Source organism: Nerophis ophidion, linkage group LG01 (genome assembly GCF_033978795.1).
Source record: "Nerophis ophidion isolate RoL-2023_Sa linkage group LG01, RoL_Noph_v1.0, whole genome shotgun sequence".
Classification (NCBI taxonomy): Eukaryota; Metazoa; Chordata; class Actinopteri; order Syngnathiformes; family Syngnathidae; genus Nerophis; species Nerophis ophidion.
The window spans coordinates 88,058,488-88,079,856 of NC_084611.1; the positions used below are offsets into that span (position 1 = coordinate 88,058,488).

General features: G+C 43.7%; 1 protein-coding gene across 1 annotated transcript in view; it reads left to right on the forward strand.

The window, feature by feature from the left end:
• nacc1b (nucleus accumbens associated 1, BEN and BTB (POZ) domain containing b) overlaps positions 1-21,369 on the forward strand; it is a 42,106-nt gene that overhangs the window by 14,799 nt on the left and 5,938 nt on the right. Inside the window, exons 2-4 of the mRNA XM_061914683.1 lie at positions 8,440-8,590; positions 20,349-20,591; positions 20,656-20,847. Of these exons, the coding sequence (XP_061770667.1) occupies positions 8,465-8,590; positions 20,349-20,591; positions 20,656-20,847 (561 nt within the window). The 5' untranslated portion in view covers positions 8,440-8,464. The remainder of the gene's footprint in view (positions 1-8,439; positions 8,591-20,348; positions 20,592-20,655; positions 20,848-21,369) is intronic.

Sequence of the window (21,369 nt, forward strand, 5' to 3'; positions counted from 1 at the left end):
GAGTTTGACCCGGCGGAAATTCTAGACATGCGCTAATAAAAAGAATATTTTGCGAAACGAGTTTGACCCGGCGTTAATCCTGAGCCGGCGGTAATGCTAAGCATGCGCTAAATATTTTGCGGAACGAGTTTGACCCGGCAGTAATTCTAGGCAGGCACTATTTTGAAAATGATGATAGGAGAAGTGTCACTTGTGACGTGACGAGTTTGACCCGGCGGAAATTCTAGGCATATGCTAATTATTTGGCGGAACGAGTTTGACCCGGCGGAAATTCTAGACATGCGCTAATAAAAAGAATATTTTGCGAAACGAGTTTGACCCGGCGTTAATCCTGAGCCGGCGGTAATGATAAGCATGCGTTAAATATTTTGCGGAACGAGTTTGACCCGGCAGTAATTCTAGGCAGGCACCATTTTGAAAATGATGATATGGGAAGTGTCACTCGTGACGTGACGAGTTTGACCCGGCGGAAATTCTAAGCACATGCTAATTATTTGGCGAAACGAGTTGGACCCGGCGTTAATCCTGAGCCGGGGGTAATGCTAAGCATGCGCTAAATATTTTGCGTAACGAGTTTGACCCGGCAGTAATTCTAAGCAGGCACCATTTTGAAAATGATGATAGGGGAAGTGTCACTCGTGACGTGACGAGTTTGACCCGGCGGAAATTCTAGGCATATGCTAATTATTTGGCGAAACGAGTTTGACCCGGCGGAAATTATAGACATGCGCTAATAAAAAATATTTTGCGAAAAGAGTTTGACCCGGCGTTAATCCTGAGCCGGCGGTAATGCTAAGCATGCGCTAAATATTTTGCGTAACGAGTTTGACCCGGCAGTAATTCTAGGCAGGCACCATTTTGAAAATGATGATAGGGGAAGTGTCACTCGTGACGTGACGAGTTTGACCCGGCGGAAATTTTAGGCATATGCTAATTATTTGACGAAACGAGTTTCACCCGGTGGAAATTCTAGACCTGCGCTAATAAAAATAATATTTTGCGAAACGAGTTTGACCCGGCGTTAATCCTGAGCCGGCGGTAATGATAAGCATGCGTTAAATATTTTGCGGAACGAGTTTGACCCGGCAGTAATTCTAGGCAGGCACCATTTTGAAAATTATGATATGGGAAGTGTCACTCGTGACGTGACGAGTTTGACCCGGCGGAAATTCTAAGCACATGCTAATTATTTGGCGAAACGAGTTGGACCCGGCGTTAATCCTGAGCCGGGGGTAATGCTAAGCATGCGCTAAATATTTTGCGTAACGAGTTTGACCCGGCAGTAATTCTAAGCAGGCACCATTTTGAAAATGATGATAGGGGAAGTGTCACTCGTGACGTGACGAGTTTGACCCGGCGGAAATTCTAGGCATATGCTAATTATTTGGCGAAACGAGTTTGACCCGGCGGAAATTATAGACATGCGCTAATAAAAAATATTTTGCGAAAAGAGTTTGACCCGGCGTTAATCCTGAGCCGGCGGTAATGCTAAGCATGCGCTAAATATTTTGCGTAACGAGTTTGACCCGGCAGTAATTCTAGGCAGGCACCATTTTGAAAATGATGATAGGGGAAGTGTCACTCGTGACGTGACGAGTTTGACCCGGCGGAAATTTTAGGCATATGCTAATTATTTGACGAAACGAGTTTGACCCGGTGGAAATTCTAGACCTGCGCTAATAAAAATAATATTTTGCGAAACGAGTTTGACCCGGCGTTAATCCTGAGCCGGCGGTAATGATAAGCATGCGTTAAATATTTTGCGGAACGAGTTTGACCCGGCAGTAATTCTAGGCAGGCACCATTTTGAAAATTATGATATGGGAAGTGTCACTCGTGACGTGACGAGTTTGACCCGGCGGAAATTCTAAGCACATGCTAATTATTTGGCGAAACGAGTTGGACCCGGCGTTAATCCTGAGCCGGGGGTAATGCTAAGCATGCGCTAAATATTTTGCGTAACGAGTTTGACCCGGCGGAAATTCTAGACCTGCGCTAATAAAAATAATATTTTGCGAAACGAGTTTGACCCGGCGCAAATCCTGCGCTAAATATTTTGCGTAACGAGTTTGACCCGGCAGTAATTCTAGGCAGGCACCATTTTGAAAATGATGATAGGGGAAGTGTCACTCGTGACGTGACGAGTTTGACCCGGCGGAAATTCTAGGCTTATGCCAATTATTTGGCGAAACGAGTTGGACCCGGCGGAAATTCTAGACATGCGCTAATAAAAATAATATTTTGCGAAACGATTTGGACCCGGCGGAAATTCTTGACATGCGTTAAGAAAAATAAAATTTTGCGAAACGAGTTTGACCCGGCCTTAATCCTGAGCCGGCAGTAATGCTAAGCATGTGCTAAATATTTTGCGGAACGAGTTTGACCCGGCAGTAATTCTAGTCAGGCGCATACTATACACCCGGCGGCAATTCAAGGAAATACGGTACCCCATTTTTCCGAATGCGGCCCCCAGTGGAGGAGCATGGGTGTGCACTGCAGTGCGTAGCCACGTAGCCAGCAGGGCTGCTAACAAACAATAAAAGCACCAACGCAGGCAGAATGTGTGCAGACAGGAAGCTGTAAAATGGAAATTAATAGTTTCGTTTCAATATGCGAGGGCTATAAATAGGCCGTGTTTATTCTCTTATTTCCATTCGCCTTCCATCCATCATAACTAATTAGCTGCTGTAAAGCTAACAAATTCATGATGACAAAGTGCCAATGGCCCCGCCGTCCTCGACACGGCACTGATGTGGGAGCCGGACACAAGTCCGGCCCTCGTTCAGCTCGCTTCTGCCAGCCCGGTCACATTCTTTAATGAGGAGTTTGCGTGTGAATTCTTAAACAGCGGTGGAGCTTTTTGGGCAACTGAGGTCTGTCAACGCCGTGCGCATCCGAAATGAGAACCTCTGCCATTGTGCTCCCTTAGCTGCAATAATTCACATACATTATATTGTTTGCATGGCATTCAGGGGGGAAAAAACCCACCAAGCATTCATACTAATACAGAAAAGGTCTTCAAGCATTTTTGTAGAAAAATATCAAAAGGATTTTTGCGGCCGTTTTAGTGCTCTTAACTTTTCAAACCAGCTAAAACTGTACCTGTCAAGCGTTGACAGGCGAGGTGTCGTGGAAGACGCCGCAGGTTGATGTGACTTTGAGGATGCAGCCGAACGAGGTAGCAGCTTGAGGTAAAAAAAAAAAAAAGGATATTTATCAATAAACGAACAAAGAGCGAGAGCAATGGGAAAGTGTATTCATGACACTTCCTGACTATTTTATACACCCCGCTAGTAGCAAACCCCGTGCGTCGGTAAGGTGGGCGGGGTTGGGGGCGCGGGGGTGTAAAATATATTGAGTAAGTCACGGATACAAAGGATCATGGGTATTTGTTGTTTTGCGTTTATGTTGTGTTACTGTGAGGAAGTTCTCCCGAAACTTGTTTGTCAATCTTGTATTGTGTGGCTTCACAGCGTGGCGCATATTAGTAAGTGTTAAAGTTGTTTCTATCACAACCATCAGTGTACTCTGTATCACCCAGTATGCCTTTCAATCTTGTACGTGTGATCGCTGAAGCTGCACTCAACCAGTTGCCGGACCAACAATCGGTTCGTACATGTTGTTGAAGGTGTCAAAGGCAATGGAGTCACAGCACGCCCATTATCTTGTCATCAGGATGAACGCTAGCGGTTCCAATTGTCTTCATTACTCTGTGAAGCAGGTTTAAATAGCTCTGTGAGTGGTAAAGGCAGACAACCTCTGATGTTTTTCAGCGGGCGGGTATGTTCCTGATAAAATGTTGGTTCGGGTGGACGGTGGGTGGATGACGGATGATATAATTGCCTATACGCGCATCTCTACAAAGGGCAGCCTTGGCGGAGTCCAACCCTCACTGGAAATGCGGACCAAGCTCTGACACTGATCATACAGGGAGCGGACCGCCACAATCAGACAGTCCATTACCCCATTCTCTCTGAGCACTCCCCACAGGACTTCCTGAGGGACACGGTCTAATGCCTTCTCTGGGTCCACAAAGCACAAGTAGACTGGTTGGGCAAACTCCTCTGCACCCTCAAGAACCCTGCCGAGAGTATAGAGGCGGTCCACAGTTCCACAGTGCGGCCGTTTTAGTGTTCTTAACTTTTCAAACCGGCTAAAACCGTACCTGTCAAGCCTTGACAAGCGATGCGTCGTGGAAGACGCCGCCGGAGGTTGATGTGACTTTGAGGAGGTTGATGTGACTTTGAGGATGCAGCCAAACGAGGTAGCAGCTTGAGGTAAAAAAAATACAAGGATATTTATCAATAATTGAACAAAAAGCGAGAGCAACGGGAAATTGCTCTGCCCGGACAGACTTTGAAAGAAAATTAATCAAAACAAATCCAGTGAGAGCTGAAGATCCTGGCCAGTTGAAGCCATCAGGACCACATCATCTGCAAAAAAGCTGAGACCTAATCCTGCAGCCACCAAACCAGATCCCCTCAACGCCTTGACTGCACCTAGAAATTCTGTCCATAAAAGTTCTGAACAGAATCGATGACAAAGGGCGGCCTTGGCGGAGTCCAACCCTCACTGGAAATGCGGACCAAGCTCTGACACTGATCATACAGGGAGCGGACCGCCACAATAAGACAGTCCATTACCCCATTCTCTCAGAGCACTCCCCACAGGACTTCCCAAGGGACACGGTCTAATGCCTTCTCTGGGTCCACAAAGCACATGTAGACTGGTTGGGCAAACTCCTATGCACCCTCAAGAACCCTGCCGAGAGTATAGAGCTTGTCCACAGTTCCACGATTCCATGTTTTTTAATGACACTATAATCGTCACGGCTGGTTACATCAGTCCGTGCCTTTATGTTGGCTTTTGTTGGTGTTATTTTGTGTTTAGTGCTTGTTCCTGTCCTGCGCTCTTATTTTGGTGCCACAAAGTACAAAGTAGAAGAATCATGATAAACATTCTGAATTTATTCATCCATCCATTCTTTCATTCTCAAAATAACCTTACTTATCTCATCGTACGGAATATAACTTACTTCACCAATTATTTATTTATTTTTATTCTGATACTTATAGAATATATTGTGAATACATTGGGAACAGGAAGTGAACAAAGGTTTTAGCAACTTATGTAAAAGAAAAGGGCAGGGGCTCTGCTTCTTCCTACTCCTTTTCGAACATGTTGAAAAGACAAACTGGAAATTGTGATGTATCATGTTGTATGCTTGCATGTTCGAAATAAACTCAAACTCAACTCAAACTTCCTGAAACCCAGCTAACGGGAAATGGGGAGCAGATGGCGTCCACAAAGTATGGCATATGTTGGGTTAGTTACTGAAAACCAGTAAAAAGGTGCCCACTTAAGTGAATGTCAACCATTTACTGACCACTTTTGTTGAAAAAACCCCCAAAGCAATACATTTTATGAAAAATTTGGTCCGTTGTTAATTTAATCTTAATCGCTAAGCACTATGCGTTCTACTCTAATCAAAAAACCTAACCCCAAAACTCAAAATTGCGCCCTAGTGCCCACTAGGAATAAAACACAGACAAAACTGCTCCTAGGAAGAAAACACAGACAAAACTGCTTGTAACTTCCAGTAGGATGTCGTAGAGACATGAAACAAAAACCTCTATGTAGGTCTCACTTAGACCTACATTTCATATATTGACAACCCCCAGCTAAAATCAACAGGAAGTTTGCAATTCCCCCTTTATAGTCTTTATTTTGGGTACTTACATATGGTGCCTACACGTCTGATGTATAATACATGCGTATACAACTTTTTCTCTGTGTAATAATCCCTCCATCCATCTTCTAACGCTAATCCGGGTTTGGGTCGCAGGAGCAGATGCCAAAGCGGTCCCGACCATCGCTGCTTGCAGCTTTAATTATTATTGAAGTCACAAAGTGCATTTTTTATAACATGCCTCAAAACAGCAGCTTGGAATTTGGGACATCCCTGAAAGAGCATAAGGAGGTTAAGGTGGGCGGGGTTGGGGGGGTGTATATTGTAGCGACCCGGAAGAGTTATTGCTGCAAGGGGTTCTGGGTATTTGTTCCGTTGTGTTTTATGTTGTTACGGTGTGGATGTTCCGCCCCCAACCCAGCCCACCTATATATATTTTTATGGATTTTATTGTGGAAAAACCTAAATAAATTTAAAAAATACTCATCTTTACATTTAATATTACAGGTTAACATAATTGAATACTATCTTTGTTTGCCCTAAGATGAGGTGGCGACTTGTCCGGGGTGTACCCCGCCTTACGCCCGAATGCAGCTGAGATAGGCTCCAGCACCCCCCGTGACCCCAAAAAGAGACAAGCGGTAGAAAATGGCGGCGATGACCAAGAAGAACGCGGAGCTGGAATATAATCACAACACTTTATGTACATATTTATATACATATTTATATAATATTTACATATTTATATAATATTTACATATTTATATAATATGTAACTACAAGCTCCATTCACAGACGGAGTCCCATTGTTTTTATAAGCGGTCGAGCAAGTAAAAAGCGGGGAAAAAAACAACAAAAAAAACATTTTTTTTTTTGTGGCGGCCATAATTCTTTCGTGGCGGGCCGCCACAAATAAATGAATGTGTGTGGAAACCCTGCGCATTATGAAGCCTAAAATACCACAACGGAGACCCCGGACTGTTGAACAATTTAAGTTGTGCATCAAGCAAGAATGGGAAAAATTTCCACCTGAAAAGCTCCTCAGTCCCCAAACGTTTATCGAGTGTTGTTAAAAGGAAAGGCCATGTAACACAGTGGTAAAAATGCCCCTGTTACAACTTGTTAATGATTATTTGCAAAAAAATAGATTTTCTCAGTTCGAACATCAAAGGGGAACATTATCACAATTTCAAAAGGGTTAAAAACAATAAAAATCAGTTCCCAGTGGCTTGTTGTATTTTTTGAAGTTTATTTCAAAATTTTACCGGTCTCGGAATATCCCTAAATAAAGCTTTAAAGTGTCTTATTTTCGCTCTCTTCGAAACCACTGTCCATTTCCCTGTGACGTCACACAGTGCTGCCAATGTAAACAAACAATGGGAATACCACAGCAAGATATAGCGACATTATCTCGGATTCAAACTCGGATTTCAGCGACTTAAGCGATTCAACAGATTACGCATGTATTGAAACAGATGGTTGGAGTATGAAAATATTGAAGAAGAAACTGAAGCTATTGACGCTATTCATAGCCATAGCATGGCCGAATAGCTGCGTTAGCATCGCCGGTAAAATGTGCGGACCGAACGATCAGGACTTTCGCATCTTGTGACGCTGGAGCAACTTAAATCCGTCGATTGGTAAGTGTTTGTTTCGCATTAAATGTGGGTGGAAGGAAACGTAATATAGTTGCAAATGCATCTACAGGTTATCTATACATCTCTGTACCATGTTTGCTTTAGCACCGCCGGTAAATAGCATGTTAGCATCGATTAGCTGGCAGTCAACATCAACAAAACTCACCTTTGTGATTTCGTTGACTATCGTTGCAAATGCATTTGCAGGTTATCCATTAATTTCTGTGCCATGTCTGCTTTAGCATCGCCGGTCAAATGTGGAGACACTCTGGCACATTCAATGGGGGTCTGGCGGCAGACACTTTCGCATCTTGGGGCCGGTGGTGCAACTTGAATCCCTCCCTGTTAGTGTTGTTACACACCGATGAGGCATGATGTCTCCAAGGTTCCAAAAAATAGTCAAAAAAACGGAAAATAACAGAGCTGATGTGTTGAAAATGAAAATGGTGGGTGTGTTACCTCGGCGACGTCACATTCTGACGTCATCGCTTCCAGCGCGATTAACAGAAAGGCGTTTAATTCGCCAAAATTCACCCATTTAGAGTTCGGAAATCGGTTAAAAAAATAGATGGTCTTTTTTCTGCACCATCAAGGTATATATTGACGCTTACATAGGTCTGCTGATAATGTTCCCCTTTAAATATCTTGTCTTTGCAGTCCATTCAATTGAATATTAAAAGGGTGAAAGGTATTAGCAAATCATTGTATTCTGCTTTTATTTACCAATCACAACGTGCCAACTGCACCGCTTTTGGGTTTTGCGCTCGGAATCCAACAAAGGACGCATTATTTTTTTATTTTTTTTTACGTCGGGTTGACTGCCGGTCCACTTTTTGATCGCAGCTTTTTGTGATGCGCTGCTGTGACGGTGAAATAGACGCCTTATGTAAGCGACTTTGTTTTGACCGAGCGGCGGGAAAGAAAAGTGGGCCAGAAAACATCCAGACACTCAGTTTGAAGCGGTGCGGGAAAGTTTAAAAAAAAAAAAAATACGAAAAATGACTACGTTGGGAGGTTTGTGTGGAGGTTTGAAATGATGTTGTTTCAGTGAACATTGAAGTCATGTGTTTTTGTCTGCTGCTGGTGGTGGTGGTGGTGGTGGTCCCCTCACAGACCCGCTGGTGCTGGGCACAGCATTATGGCTCAGACGCTACAGATGGCGATCCCCAACTTTGGCAACAACGTCCTGGAGTGTCTGAACGAGCAGCGTCTGCAGGGCCTCTACTGTGACGTCTCTGTGGTGGTCAAGGGACACGCTTTTAAGGTGAGATGCTTTTCTTTTTCATCCCCACAGCCAATAGAACGCCTTTCTCCAATCAACCGTATTTGTTCTTTCATTTTCTGAAAAATGGACAGCGCCTTAAAGACCTACTGAAAGCCACTACTAGCGACCACGCAGTCTGATAGTTTATATATCAATGATGAAATATTAACATTGCAACACATGCCAATACGCCCGGGTTAGTTTACTAAATTGCAATTTTAAATTTCGCGCCGTCACGCATTGTAGAAGACATTTTGTTCCAGCACCAGTCGTCTGTTTTCATCGCATAATTCCACAGTATTCTGGACTTCTGTGTTGCTGAATCTTTTGCAATTTGTTCAATGAATAATGGAGACGTCAAAGAAGAAAGCTGCAGGTGGGAAGCGGTGTATTGCGGCCGCCTTTAGTGACACAAACACAAGCCGGTGTTTTATTGTTTACATTCCCGAAAGATGACGGTGAAGCTTTACTATGGAACAGAGCGGTCAAGCGAACGCGGTTGGATTGGACCACATTATGCAGCGATCAGTTCGAAAGATCGTGTTTCGAAGAGGGTCCCTTGCGAAGGGCAGAGATGGGCATCGCCACCACCCGTCGACTGGTGCTGAAGAAAGGTGCGGGGCCGACCTTCAGGTTGTACAGGTACGACTATATATCTATCCATTTTCCACCGCTTATTCCCTTTTGGGGTCGCAGGGGGCGCTGGCGCCTATTTCAGCTACAGTCGGGCGGAAGGCGGGGCACACCCTGGACAAGTCGCCATCTCATCGCAGGGCCAACACAGATAGACAGACAACATTAGTGAATTATATTTATATAGCGCTTTTCTCAAGTGACTCAAAGCGCTTTACATAGTGAAACTCAATATCTAAGTTACATTTAAACCAGTGTGGGTGGCACTGGGAGCAGGTGGGTAAAGTGTCTTGCCCAAGGACACAACGGCAGTAACTAGGATGGCACAAGCGGGAATCGAACCTGCAACCCTTAAGTTGCTGGCACGGCCACTCTACCAACCGAGCTATGCCGCCCAGGACTGCAGGACCTTCGTATTGTGAGGCAGACGCACTAACCCCTCTGCCACCGTGAAGCCGGTACGACCATATAATGTCACTAAAACACTAGTAACACAACAAGCAGATAAGGGATTTTCCAGAAATATCCTAGTAAATTTGTCTGATAACATCTGAATCACTCGGGCTTCACTGTGGCAGAGGGGTTAGTGCGTCTGCCTCACAATAAGAAGGTCCTGCAGTCGTGGGTTCAAATCCAGGCTCGGGATCTTTCTGTGTGGAGTTTGCATGTTCTCCCCGGGTACTCCGGCTTCCTCCCACCTCCAAAGACATGCACCTGGGGATAGGTTGATTGGCAACACTAAATTGGCCCTAGTGTGTGAATGTTGTCTGTCTATCTGCGTTGGCCCTGCGATGAGGTGGCGACTTGTACAGGGTGTACCCCGCCTTCCGCCCGATTGTAGCTGAGATAGGCGCCAGCGCCCCCCGCGACCCCAAAAGGAAATAAGCGGTAGAAAATGGATGGATGGATGGATGGATCTGAATCACTCCCACTGTATAGTCTTTTTTTTTTTCTCTTTTGTTTTCCTTCACTCTTACTTTCCTCGTCCACAAATCTTTCATCCTCGCTCAAATTAATGGGGAAATCGTCGCTTTCTCGGTCCGAATCGCTCTCGCTGCTGGTGGCCATGATTGTAAAAAATGTGAGGAGCTCCACAACCCGTGACGTCACGCAATCATCGTCTGCTACTTCCGGTACAGGCAAGGCTTTTTTATTAGCGACCAAAAGTTGCGAACTTTATCGTGGATGTTCTCTACTAAATCCTTTCAGCAAAAATATGGCGATATCGCGAAATGATCAAGTATGATACATAGAATGGACCTGCTATCCCCGTTTGAATAAGAAAATCTCATTTCAGTAGGCCTTTTAGTATCGAGTGAGGGAAAGATGGAGAACGAAATCAGCCGCAGAATCGGAGCAGCTGGGGCAGTATAGCAGTCACTCTGCCGCACTGTTGTGACCAAACGAGAGCTGAGCCAGAAGGCAAAGCTCTCGGTCTACCGAGCTATCTACATTCCTACTCTCACCTATGGTCATGACCGAAAGAGTAAGATGGCGGATACAAGCGACCGAAATGAGTTTTCTCAGAAGGTTGGCTGGCATCTCCCTTAAAGATAAGGTGAGAAGTTCAGTCACCCGAGAGAGACTCGGGAGTAGAGCCGCTGCTCCTTGGCTTGGAAAGGACCCAGTTTTGGTGGTTCGGGCATCTCGTGCGGATGCCTCACGAGCGTCCCTCTAGGGAGGTCCTCGCCGCACGTCCCACTGGGAGGAGACCCCGCGGCAGGCCAAGTACCAGATGGGGGGATTACATCTCCTCTCTGGCCTGGGAACGCTTCGGGATTCTCCAGGAGGAAGTCTGGGGGTCTCTTCTGGAGCTGTTGTCCCCGCGACCTGATTCCGGATAACCGTTTGAATATGGATGGAATGATAAGTGTGACCAGTAGATGGCAGTCACAAATAAGAGATATGTGTGGACTGCAGGTTGAGGCCTGTTCAATAAATGACGCGAGCAAATACCCATAAAGCAGGCAACATCATAACTTTGGATATTTCATTGAGGATATAGAATATTACACACGGCGCTAGAAAATCCGTCAAAATGTTTTAGTACCGCATGATGCAACGCAGAGCATTAGGGCTACCGTAAGTATTATTGTGGTGTCTGCATAAAGACGCCAAAATGGCCCCTATTAGCAGAGGTGGGTAGAGTAGCCAGAAATTGTACTCAAGAGTACTGTTACTTTAGAGATTTATTACTCAAGTAAAAGTAAGGAGTAGTCACCCAAATATTTACTTGAGTAAAAGTAAAAACTATGTTGTGAAAAAACTACTCAAGTACTGAGTAACTGATGAGTAACCTGTTTGTTTGATGATTACGGCAACAAATAATGCACAAAAACATAAAAATAGCAATGAGCAAATTCAGAGCCAGGAATATCTCTTAAGCAACTAAAACAATAATATATATTAAATAATAGTACAATAAAATAAAATTAAAAAAATGGCACATTGAGCCACAATAACTTAACAGCACCATAGGCTCAGTAGGCATTCTTTGATTTGTTTGATTGATTGAATAAAACTTGTATTAGTAAATTGTACAGTACAGTACATATTCCGTACAATTGACCACTAAATGGTAACATAACACCCCAATAAGTTTTTCAACGTTTATCAGTTACTTAGTAAATGACTGAGTCGAGGTGATCTACCTCATATATACATATACATACACACATATCATTTATACACACACATATCACATATACACACACAAATCATTTATACACACACACATTATATATATACATATATATATATATATATATATACACATACATACATGTTTATATACAGTATATAATTTATATTTATTTATTTTGCTATTTTTGTTTACATGTTGAAGGTGTTTTAATGAATATACATGCATGTTTAACATATAGATTCCTATCTTTCATGAAGACAAGAATATAAGTTGGTGTATTACCTGATTCTGATGACTTGCATTGATTAGAATCAGACAGTATAGTGTTGATAATGTCCACGTTTTCAAATGGAGGAGAAAAAAAAGTACCTATTTTCCGTCTAATACCACATGAAAGTCGTTGGTTTTTGGCATCTTATTTGTCCAGCTTCCATATTCGTTTTTATACACTTTACAAGAAATACATTGGCGGCAAACTCTGTAGCTTGCTAGCTTGTTTGCGCTGGCTTTCGGAGACTCTTATTTTGTTAGCGCAGGCGCAATGGAGCGGCGCTTTTATTGTGAAGCCAGGAACTGTGCGATCAGTCTTTAGGCTTTTGACGGGAAGTACGGTTGAAATAAAAAGTGTGTTTTTTCCTTTACACTTTTGATTGATTGATTGAAACTTTTATTATTAGATTGCACAGTGCAGTACATATTCCGTACAATTGACCACTCAATGGTAACACCCCAATACGTTTTTCAACTTGTTTAAGTCGGGTCATGTGACCGCCTGGCTCTGTTTGATTGGTCCAATGTCACCAGTGACTGCATGTGATTGGTGAAACGCAAGCATGCGTAGATTCTACTTTGAAGCTCTGTCATTAACCAAAACAAACATTAATAGATCGATTAAAAAAAGTAGCGAGTAACGAGCTGAATGTAGATAAATGGAACGGAGTAAAAGTAGCGTTTCTTCTCTATAAATATACTCAAGTAAAAGTAAAAGTATGTTGCATAAAAACTACTCGTAGAAGTACAATTTATCCCAAAAGTTACTCAAGTAAATGTAACGGAGTAAATGTAGCGCGTTACTACCCACCTCTGCCTATTAGTAAACATTATCTGGCCGTTTGTTTTCCGAATTATTATGCAAAACCAACTTTTCATACCTATTGGTTTGGGCCCGGAAAATGTGCACGTGTCCGCCATCGTAAAACCTCCTTTTTCTCTCTCCTCTCATTAATCCTCAGCTGTTGCCATTTCTAATATAAAGTAGCGTATAGTTCTAACTAGGGGTGTAACGGTACACTAAAATTTCGGTCCGGTACGTACCTCGGTTTAGAGGTCACGGTTCGGTTCATTTTCGGTACAGTAAGAACAACAAAATATACATTTTGTGGTTATTTACCAAATTTGTAAACAACGGCATAACATACATATACACACAGGGTCCATTGCCAGGGTTAATGTGGTCAACATATATAAAATAAAAACTAAATAGGATAAGGCTCAGAATGGTTTCTTAACAAAACCTTTCTACATATAAAGTGCTTTTTTTGATTGATTTATTGAGACTTTTATTAGTAGATTGCACAGTATAGTACATATTCCGTACAATAGACCACTAAATGGTAACATCCCAATAAGTTTTTCAACTTGTTTAAGTCGGGGTCCACGTTAATCAACATTGAACTGCCTCCAGTTGTTGCTCAGATGAAATAAAATGACAAAACTTTTCTTCTACGTATAAAAAGTGCAACATTAAACAGTTTCAAGTCAACTCAGCCTCAGATTAACTCCCGCCCCCCCCCAGCCTGGCTAACTTTTTAGTATGAGGATTTATGGGCTTATTGTTCTTCCACCATAGAAGTGGGTCAAAATCTAGTTTTAATGCAATGCAGCAACCCCCCGCGTCCCCCAGCGGGACAAGCGGGGGCTGCTATAAAAACTTTTGTTATTGCTTTAGCCCTACCTGGCTGGCCGAGGAGAGGCTGCTTGAATGCGGTGTTTGCACCACGCTCCTCTTTCTCTTCCTTAAAGCGAGGTTGACTTGAGGGTTGGGCTTGTAACGGTACGTGTATTTGTATTAAACCATTTCGGTACGGGGGTTTCGGTTCGGTACGAGGGTGTATCGAACGAGTTTGTATCCTAAAGTCTTAACAAGCTGCTCTGCTTTCTGCCTCTGTCTGAGCAGTGAGCACCCAGCATTGGCCCGCCCACACGACCATCTGATTGGTTACATACAAAGCCAATCAGCAGTGCGTATTCAGAACGCATGTTGTAAATGTTTCATTGTCGAGCAGACATGTGTTTAGCAGCAGACATCGTACGCTCCCCAACTTATAAAAAACACTTTCCAGTCACAACTATTACAAACATCAGTATGAGCCCGTTGACATTTTAGAAACTTAAACTGCAGTTCTGGCTTGAGGTGATGTGAAGGCTAATTAGCTTTTAGCGTTACGTTAGCTCATTTTGCTGTGTGTGTGTGTGTGCATGCATGTTTGTGTGTTGTGTGTGTGTGTGTGTGTTAGGGGTAGCAAAGCCCTGTCTGTCTGTTATTTCACATGAACTAACATGAACTCCATAGATTTCCGGGATGAATAGTCTCTCCTATTGCTATTGTACTATTTTTCAGCTATAGTTATATTACTCATTAGTAATGTAGCAGCCAATCACTGTACTTTGTGTGTGTGGTCCAATCCAACCGTGTTCGCTGGACCGCTCTGTTCCATAGTAAAGCTTCACCGTCATCTTTCGGGAATGTAAACAATAAAACACCGGCTTGTGTTTGTGTCACTAAAGGCGGCCGCAATACACCGCTTCCCACCTGCAGCTTTCTTCTTTGACGTCTCCATTATTCATTGAACAAATTGCAAAAGATTGAGCAACACAGATGTCCAGAATACTGTGGAATTATGCGATGAAAAGAGACGACTTAAAGCTGGGAATGGTGCTGGAACAAAATGTTTTCTACAATGCGTGACGTCACGCGTCGTCATACCGCGACGTTTCGGCGTGAAATTTAAAATTGCAATTTAGTAAACTAACCCGGCCTTATTGGCATGTGTTGCAATGTTAATATTTCATCAAAATACCCCAAAAATTATATTTGTTTGTTTTCTTACTGTACCGAAAATGAACGGAACCGTGACCTCTAAACCAAGGTACGTACCGAACCGAAATTTTTGTGTACCGTTACAATCCTATTTGGGGGTGGTGCCGCTTCAAAGGGGTTAGCATGTTTGAGGTGTTGGCAGAAGCGTACCCTACTGCTGCTCAACGATGTCGGCAAACCTCCGTCCTCCATTGTTGTATCCCACCGCTAAGCCGAAGTGTTCCCAAAGGCAGGAGGATCTTCCCGCTCTGGCTTTTGCATGTTGTCCTAGCCCGGTCGCTGCTAGCCTGCCGTGTGTTGTGCCTCGTTCTGCATTGTTTACACAACGTGCGGTGCGCTATCTAATATGTCCGTGTGGGAATTCGTTCGGTACACCTCCGAACCGGACCGTACCGAAACGGTTCAATACAAATGCACGTACCGTTACACCCCTAGTTCTAACTTATATCTGTCAGTAGCAGTGTTGGGACTAACGTGTTACTGTAACGCCGTTAATTTCAGCGTTACCTAGTAGGCTAACGCGTTATTTTTTATATTCAGTAACTCAGTTACCGTTACTACATGATGCGCTACTGCGTTATTTTACGTAATTTTTTCATATAGTATCGGCAAGAAACTAAGAAGATCGGGGTGTGTTTTATCGGAGAGCTACGGTGTCGTCCTTCTGATTCTTCCCGTGTCACACGAGCGTGTCTGGTGGGCGGGGTTTGGTAATAGCAGGGGGTGTATATTGTAGCGTCCCGGAAGAGTTAGTGCTGCAAGGGGTTCTGGGTATTTGTTCTGTTGTGTTACGGTGCGGATGTTCTCCCAAAATGTGTTTTGTCATTCTTGTTTGGTGTGGGTTCACAGTGTGGCGCATATTTGTAACAGTGTTAAAGTTGTTTAGACGGCCACCCTCAGTGTGACCTGTATGGCTGTTGAGCAAGTATGCTTGCATTCATTTGTGTGTGTGTAAAAGCCGCATACATTATGTAGAGCACGTTAAAAGGCAGTGCCTTTGAAGCACGCCCTCAATATTGTTGTCCGGGGGGAGATTCGGGAGAATGGTTGCCTCGGGAGGGGCACTGAAATTCGGGAGACTCCCGGGAAAATCAGGAGGGTTGGCAAGTACGGGGCCAGGCCAGTCTTTCCTTTTCTCTAAACTATCCATCCATTTTCTACCACTTATTCCCTTTTGGGGTGACGGGGGGTGCTGGCGCCTATCTCAGCTACAATCGGGCGGAAGGCGGGGTACACCCTGGACAAGTCGCTACCTCATCGCAGGGCCTTCTCTAAACTAAAACTTGGGAAATGCATAGAGTGTTCTGGGCTTCACTGAAGACATGATTTTATTTCACAATTCCAACCCCGCCCACCTCAACCTCTTCATGCTCTCTCAGGGAGAGCATGTCCCAGATTCCAAGCTGCTGTTTTGAGGCATGTTAAATAAAAATAATGCACTTTGTGACCGCAATTATAATAATGGCAGTGCCATGTTGGCATTTTTTCTCCATAACTTGAGTTGATTTATTTTGGAAAACCTTGTTACATTGTTTAATGCATCCAGTGGAGCATCACAACAAAATTAGGCATAATAATGTGTTCATTACACCAGGGTTTTTACAACCTTTTTTGAGCCAAGGCACATTTTTCGCGTTGGAAAAATGCGGAGTCACACCACCGGCAGAAATCACAAAAAAACTAAACTCGGTTGACGGTAAAAAGTCGTCGTCGCAATTGTTGAATACGACTTTAAAGCATAACCAAGCGTGCATCACTATAGCTCTTGTCTCAAAGTGGGTGTACTGTCACCACCTGTCACATCACACCCTGACTTATTTGGACTTTTTTGCTCTTTTCCTGTGTGTAGTGTTTGTTCTTGTCTTGCGCTCGTATTTTTTTGCCATTTTCATGTCTTCCTTTGAGCGATATTTCCCGCATCTACTTTGTTTTAGCAATCAAGAATATTTCAGTTGTTTTTACCTTGCGATGAGGTGGCGACTTGTCCAGGGTGTACGCCGCCTTCCGCCTGATTGTAGCTGAGATAGGCTCCAGCGCCCTCCGTGACCTGAAGAGAATAACCGGTAGAAAATGGATGGATTATCCTTCTTTGTGGGGACATTATACTTTGTGGACGCCGTCTTTGTTCCGCAGTAAGTCTTTGCTGTTGTCCAGCATTCTAGTTTTGTTTACTTTGTAGTTCAGTTTTAGTTTTGTTCCGCATAGCCTTCCCTAAGGTTCAATGCTTTTTCTTAGGGGCACTCACCTTTTGTTTATTTTCTTGTTCAAGCATTAAGTAAATTTTTTTACCTGTACACTGCCTCCCGCTGTTTCCAACATCTACAAAGCAATTAGCTACCGGCTGCCACCTACTGATACGGGAGAGTATTACATGGTTACTCTAGACAACACAGACACTCAACAACACATCATTTGCAGACTATCAATCAATCAATCAATGTTTATTTATATAGCCCCAAATCACAAATGTCTCAAAGGACTGCACAAATCATTACGACTACAACATCCTCGGAAGAACCCACAAAAGGGCAAGGAAAACTCACACCCAGTGGGCAGGGAGAATTCACATCCAGTGGGACGCCAGTGACAATGCTGACTATGAGAAACATTGGAGAGGACCTCAGATGTGGGCAACCCCCCTCCCCCTCTAGGGGACCGAAAGCAATGGATGTCGAGCGGGTCTAACATGATACTGTGAAAGTTCAATCCATAGTGGCTCCAACACAGCCGCGAGAGTTCAGTTCAAAGCGGATCCAAGACAGCAGCGAGAGTCCCGTCCACAGGAAACCATCTCAAGTGGAGGCGGATCAGCAGCGTAGAGATGTCCCCAATCGATACAGGCAATTACTGGTTTGCAAAAAACGGTTTTTACCCCAAATAGCTGAAATTAGGTCACCTCCCACGGCACAGTAGTGTGCCGCGGCACAGTGGATGAAAAACACTGCATTACACGACTGTAATCCTGCGATCCTGTTCTGTCTCCCTGTAATGTTTGTCTGATCTTGAATGGGATTGTGCTGAAAATTGTAATTTTCCTGAAAGAACTCTCCTGACGGAATAAATAAAGTACTATCTATCTATCTGTCTGTATATATCGGTAATTAAGAGTTGGACAATATCGGATTTTCGAATATCGGCAAAAAAAAAAGCCAGTATCAGACATTTCTAGTCCTAAAGAAGTAGGCATTTTTCGGAGGTCTCAAGAAGGTAAGAAATAGCTCGGTTGGTAGAGCGGCCGTGCCAGCAACTTGAGGGTTGCAGGTTCGATTCCCGCTTCCGCCATCCTAGTCACTGCCGTTGGGTCCTTGGGCAAGACACTTTACCCACCTGCTCCCGGTGCCACCCACACTGGTTTAAATGTAACTTAGATATTGGGTTTCACTATGTAAAGCGCTTTGAGTCACTAGAGAAAAGCGCTATATAAATATAATTCACTTCACTAAGAAATAGAAGAATGTGTGTGTGGTCGCTCTTATGTGTTGGGAAATAAGTCTGCTTTGGCAACGCTAACGACATTTAAAACTCGCTGTGGTACTAAGCCAGCTTTGGCGATTATTTCATACTTACGAGCGCCGATAATGCAGGAGTGCTCCAAATGTTGGAGAAATGCACGCATTCGTTCGTCTTATTTGTCCTCCTGTTCCATAAGTGGTGGAGCAGCGGGAACGGCGTGCCCGCAGAAAGCCTGCATTGCTCATTTTCCAAGAGTTCACTCGACCAAATCGTTGTTTTTTTCGGAAGATGTAAAGCCGAGTGTAATTAGTCCCTCGGTGATTGCAGTTCAAGTCAATTGGCGAGATGAGGAAATAATTTGCTCGAGTCCTAATTTGAATGTTTTCCTTTCCAGCCGTGTCTTGATGATCTCAATATGATGATTTATACACAGCTGGCAGCATTGCGCCAGACTACCATTAAAGGGGAACATTATCACAATTTCAAAAGGGTTGAAAACAATAAAAATCAGTTCCCAGTGGCTTGTTTTATTTTTCGAAGTTTTTTTTCAAAATTTTACACCTCCCGGAATATCCCTAAAAAAAGCTTTAAAGTTCTTGATTTTCCCTATTTGCGATGCGACTATCCATTTCCCTGTGACGTCATACAGGGCTGCCAATACAAACATGGCGGTTACCACGGAAAGATATAGCGACATTAGCTCGGATTCAGACTCGGATTTCAGCGGTTTAAGCGATTCAACAGATTACGCATGTATTGAAACAGATAAATGATAAATGGGTTGTACTTATATAGCGCTTTTCTACCTTCAAGGTACTCAAAGCGCTTTGACATTACTTCCACATTTACCCATTCACACACACATTCACACACTGATGGAGGGAGCTGCCATGCAAGGCGCCAACCAGCACCCATCAGGAGCAAGGGTGAAGTGTCTTGCTCAGGACACAACGGACGTGACGAGGTTGGTACTAGGTGGGAATTGAACCAGGGACCCTCGGGTTGCGCACGGCCACTGTCTCACTGCGCCACGCCGTGGTCGGAGTATGGAGGCAGATCGCAAAAACGAACTTGAAGAAGAAATTGAAGATATTGAGCGAATTGACGCTATTCGGCCATAGCATGGGTGTACCTAATGAAGTGGCCCATGGCATGTCTGCTTTATTAGCATCGCCGGTAAAATGTGCGGACCAAACGATCAGGACTTTCGCATCTTGTGACACTGGAGCAACTTAAATCCGTCGATTGGTAAGTGTTTGTTTCGCATTAAATGTGGGTATCTAGTTTCAAATGTACATACAGCTAGTGTAAATAGCATGTTAGCATCGATTAGCATAGCATGTTAGCATCGATTAGTTGGCAGTCATGCCGTGACCAAATATGTCTGATTAGCACATAAGTCAACAACATCCACAAAACTCACCTTTGTGATTTCGTTGACTTTATCGTTGCAAATGCATCTGCAGGTTATCCATACATCTCTGTGCCATGTCTGTCTTAGCATCGCCGGTCAAATGTGAAGACACTCTGGTACATTCAATGGGAGTCTGGCGGCAGATTTCTTGCCAGTGGTGCAACTTGAATCCCTCCCTGTGAGTGTTGTTACACCCTCCGAGGCATGATGTCTCCAAGGTTCCAAAAAATAGTCGAAAAAACGGAAAATAACAGAGCTGAGACCCAATGTTTACAATGGGTTGAAAATGTTACCTCGGCGACGTCATCGTCTCCAGAGCGATAAACAGAAAGGCGTTTAATTCGCCAAAATTCACCCATTTAGAGTTCGGAAATCGGTTAAAAAAATACATGGTCCTTTTTTCTGCACCATCAAGGTATATATTGACGCTTGCATAGGTCTGCTGATAATGTTCCCCTTTAAATGCAAAAATAACGATTAAAAAAAAGTTGTGTTTTCTCCCCACCAACCCCAGGCTCACCGCGCTGTGCTGGCCGCCAGCTCCTCGTACTTCCGGGACCTGTTCAATGCCGGCGGGAAGAGCTCGGTGGTGGAGCTGCCGCCCGCCGTGCAGCCGCAGAGCTTCCAGCAGATTCTGGCCTTCTGCTACACGGGGCGCCTCAGCATGAACGTGGGAGACCAGTTCCTGCTCATGTACACGGCCGGCTTCCTCCAGATCCAACAGATCATGGAGAAGGGCACAGAGTTTTTCCTCAAGGTGCGATCGGGAGGATTGGCTGGTATCGGGAATGAGACTGAACTGAACGGGTGTCCTCTCGCAGGTCTCGTCCCCGAGCTGTGACTCACAGGGTCTCCACACAGAGGAGACCGAGCCTCAGAGTCCGGTCACGCAGACGGTGGGAGGGGCCGGCGGCACCTCGGCTTCCACCAGACCCGCCTCTTGTTTGACGCCCCTCCCTCTCATGTCCAAGGTGAAGACGGAACAGACGGCCACCACACCTCAGCCTCAACAGGTAGATCTACTCAGAAGTGAAATTACGGCCAAAGCTCCACAAACTCCAAAAATGTTTTACAAACTCAAAAAAACGTTTTACAAACTCAGAAAATAAGTTTCACAAATACAGAAACATGTTTCACAAACTCAAAAATGTTTAAAATAAGTTTCACAAACAAACATTTTTTACAAACTCAGAACAATTATTCACAAACTCAAAATAATGTTTCACAAAAAAAAAAAGTTTCACGAACTCAAGAATGTTTCAGAAACTCAAAAAAATGTTTCCCAAATCCAAAAAAAAGGTTTCACTAACTCCAAAAAAGTTTCACAATATCAAAAATGTTTCACAAATCCCCAAAAAAGTTTCACTAACTCAAAAATGTTTTACAAACTCAAATTTTTTTTCACACTCAAAAATGTTTCACAGACTGAAAAATGTATCACATATTAAAACCTTTTTTTCAAACACAAAAATGCTTCAAATTCAAAAATGTTTTAAACTAAAAAAAAACTTTTACAAACTCAAAAAAAAGTTTCA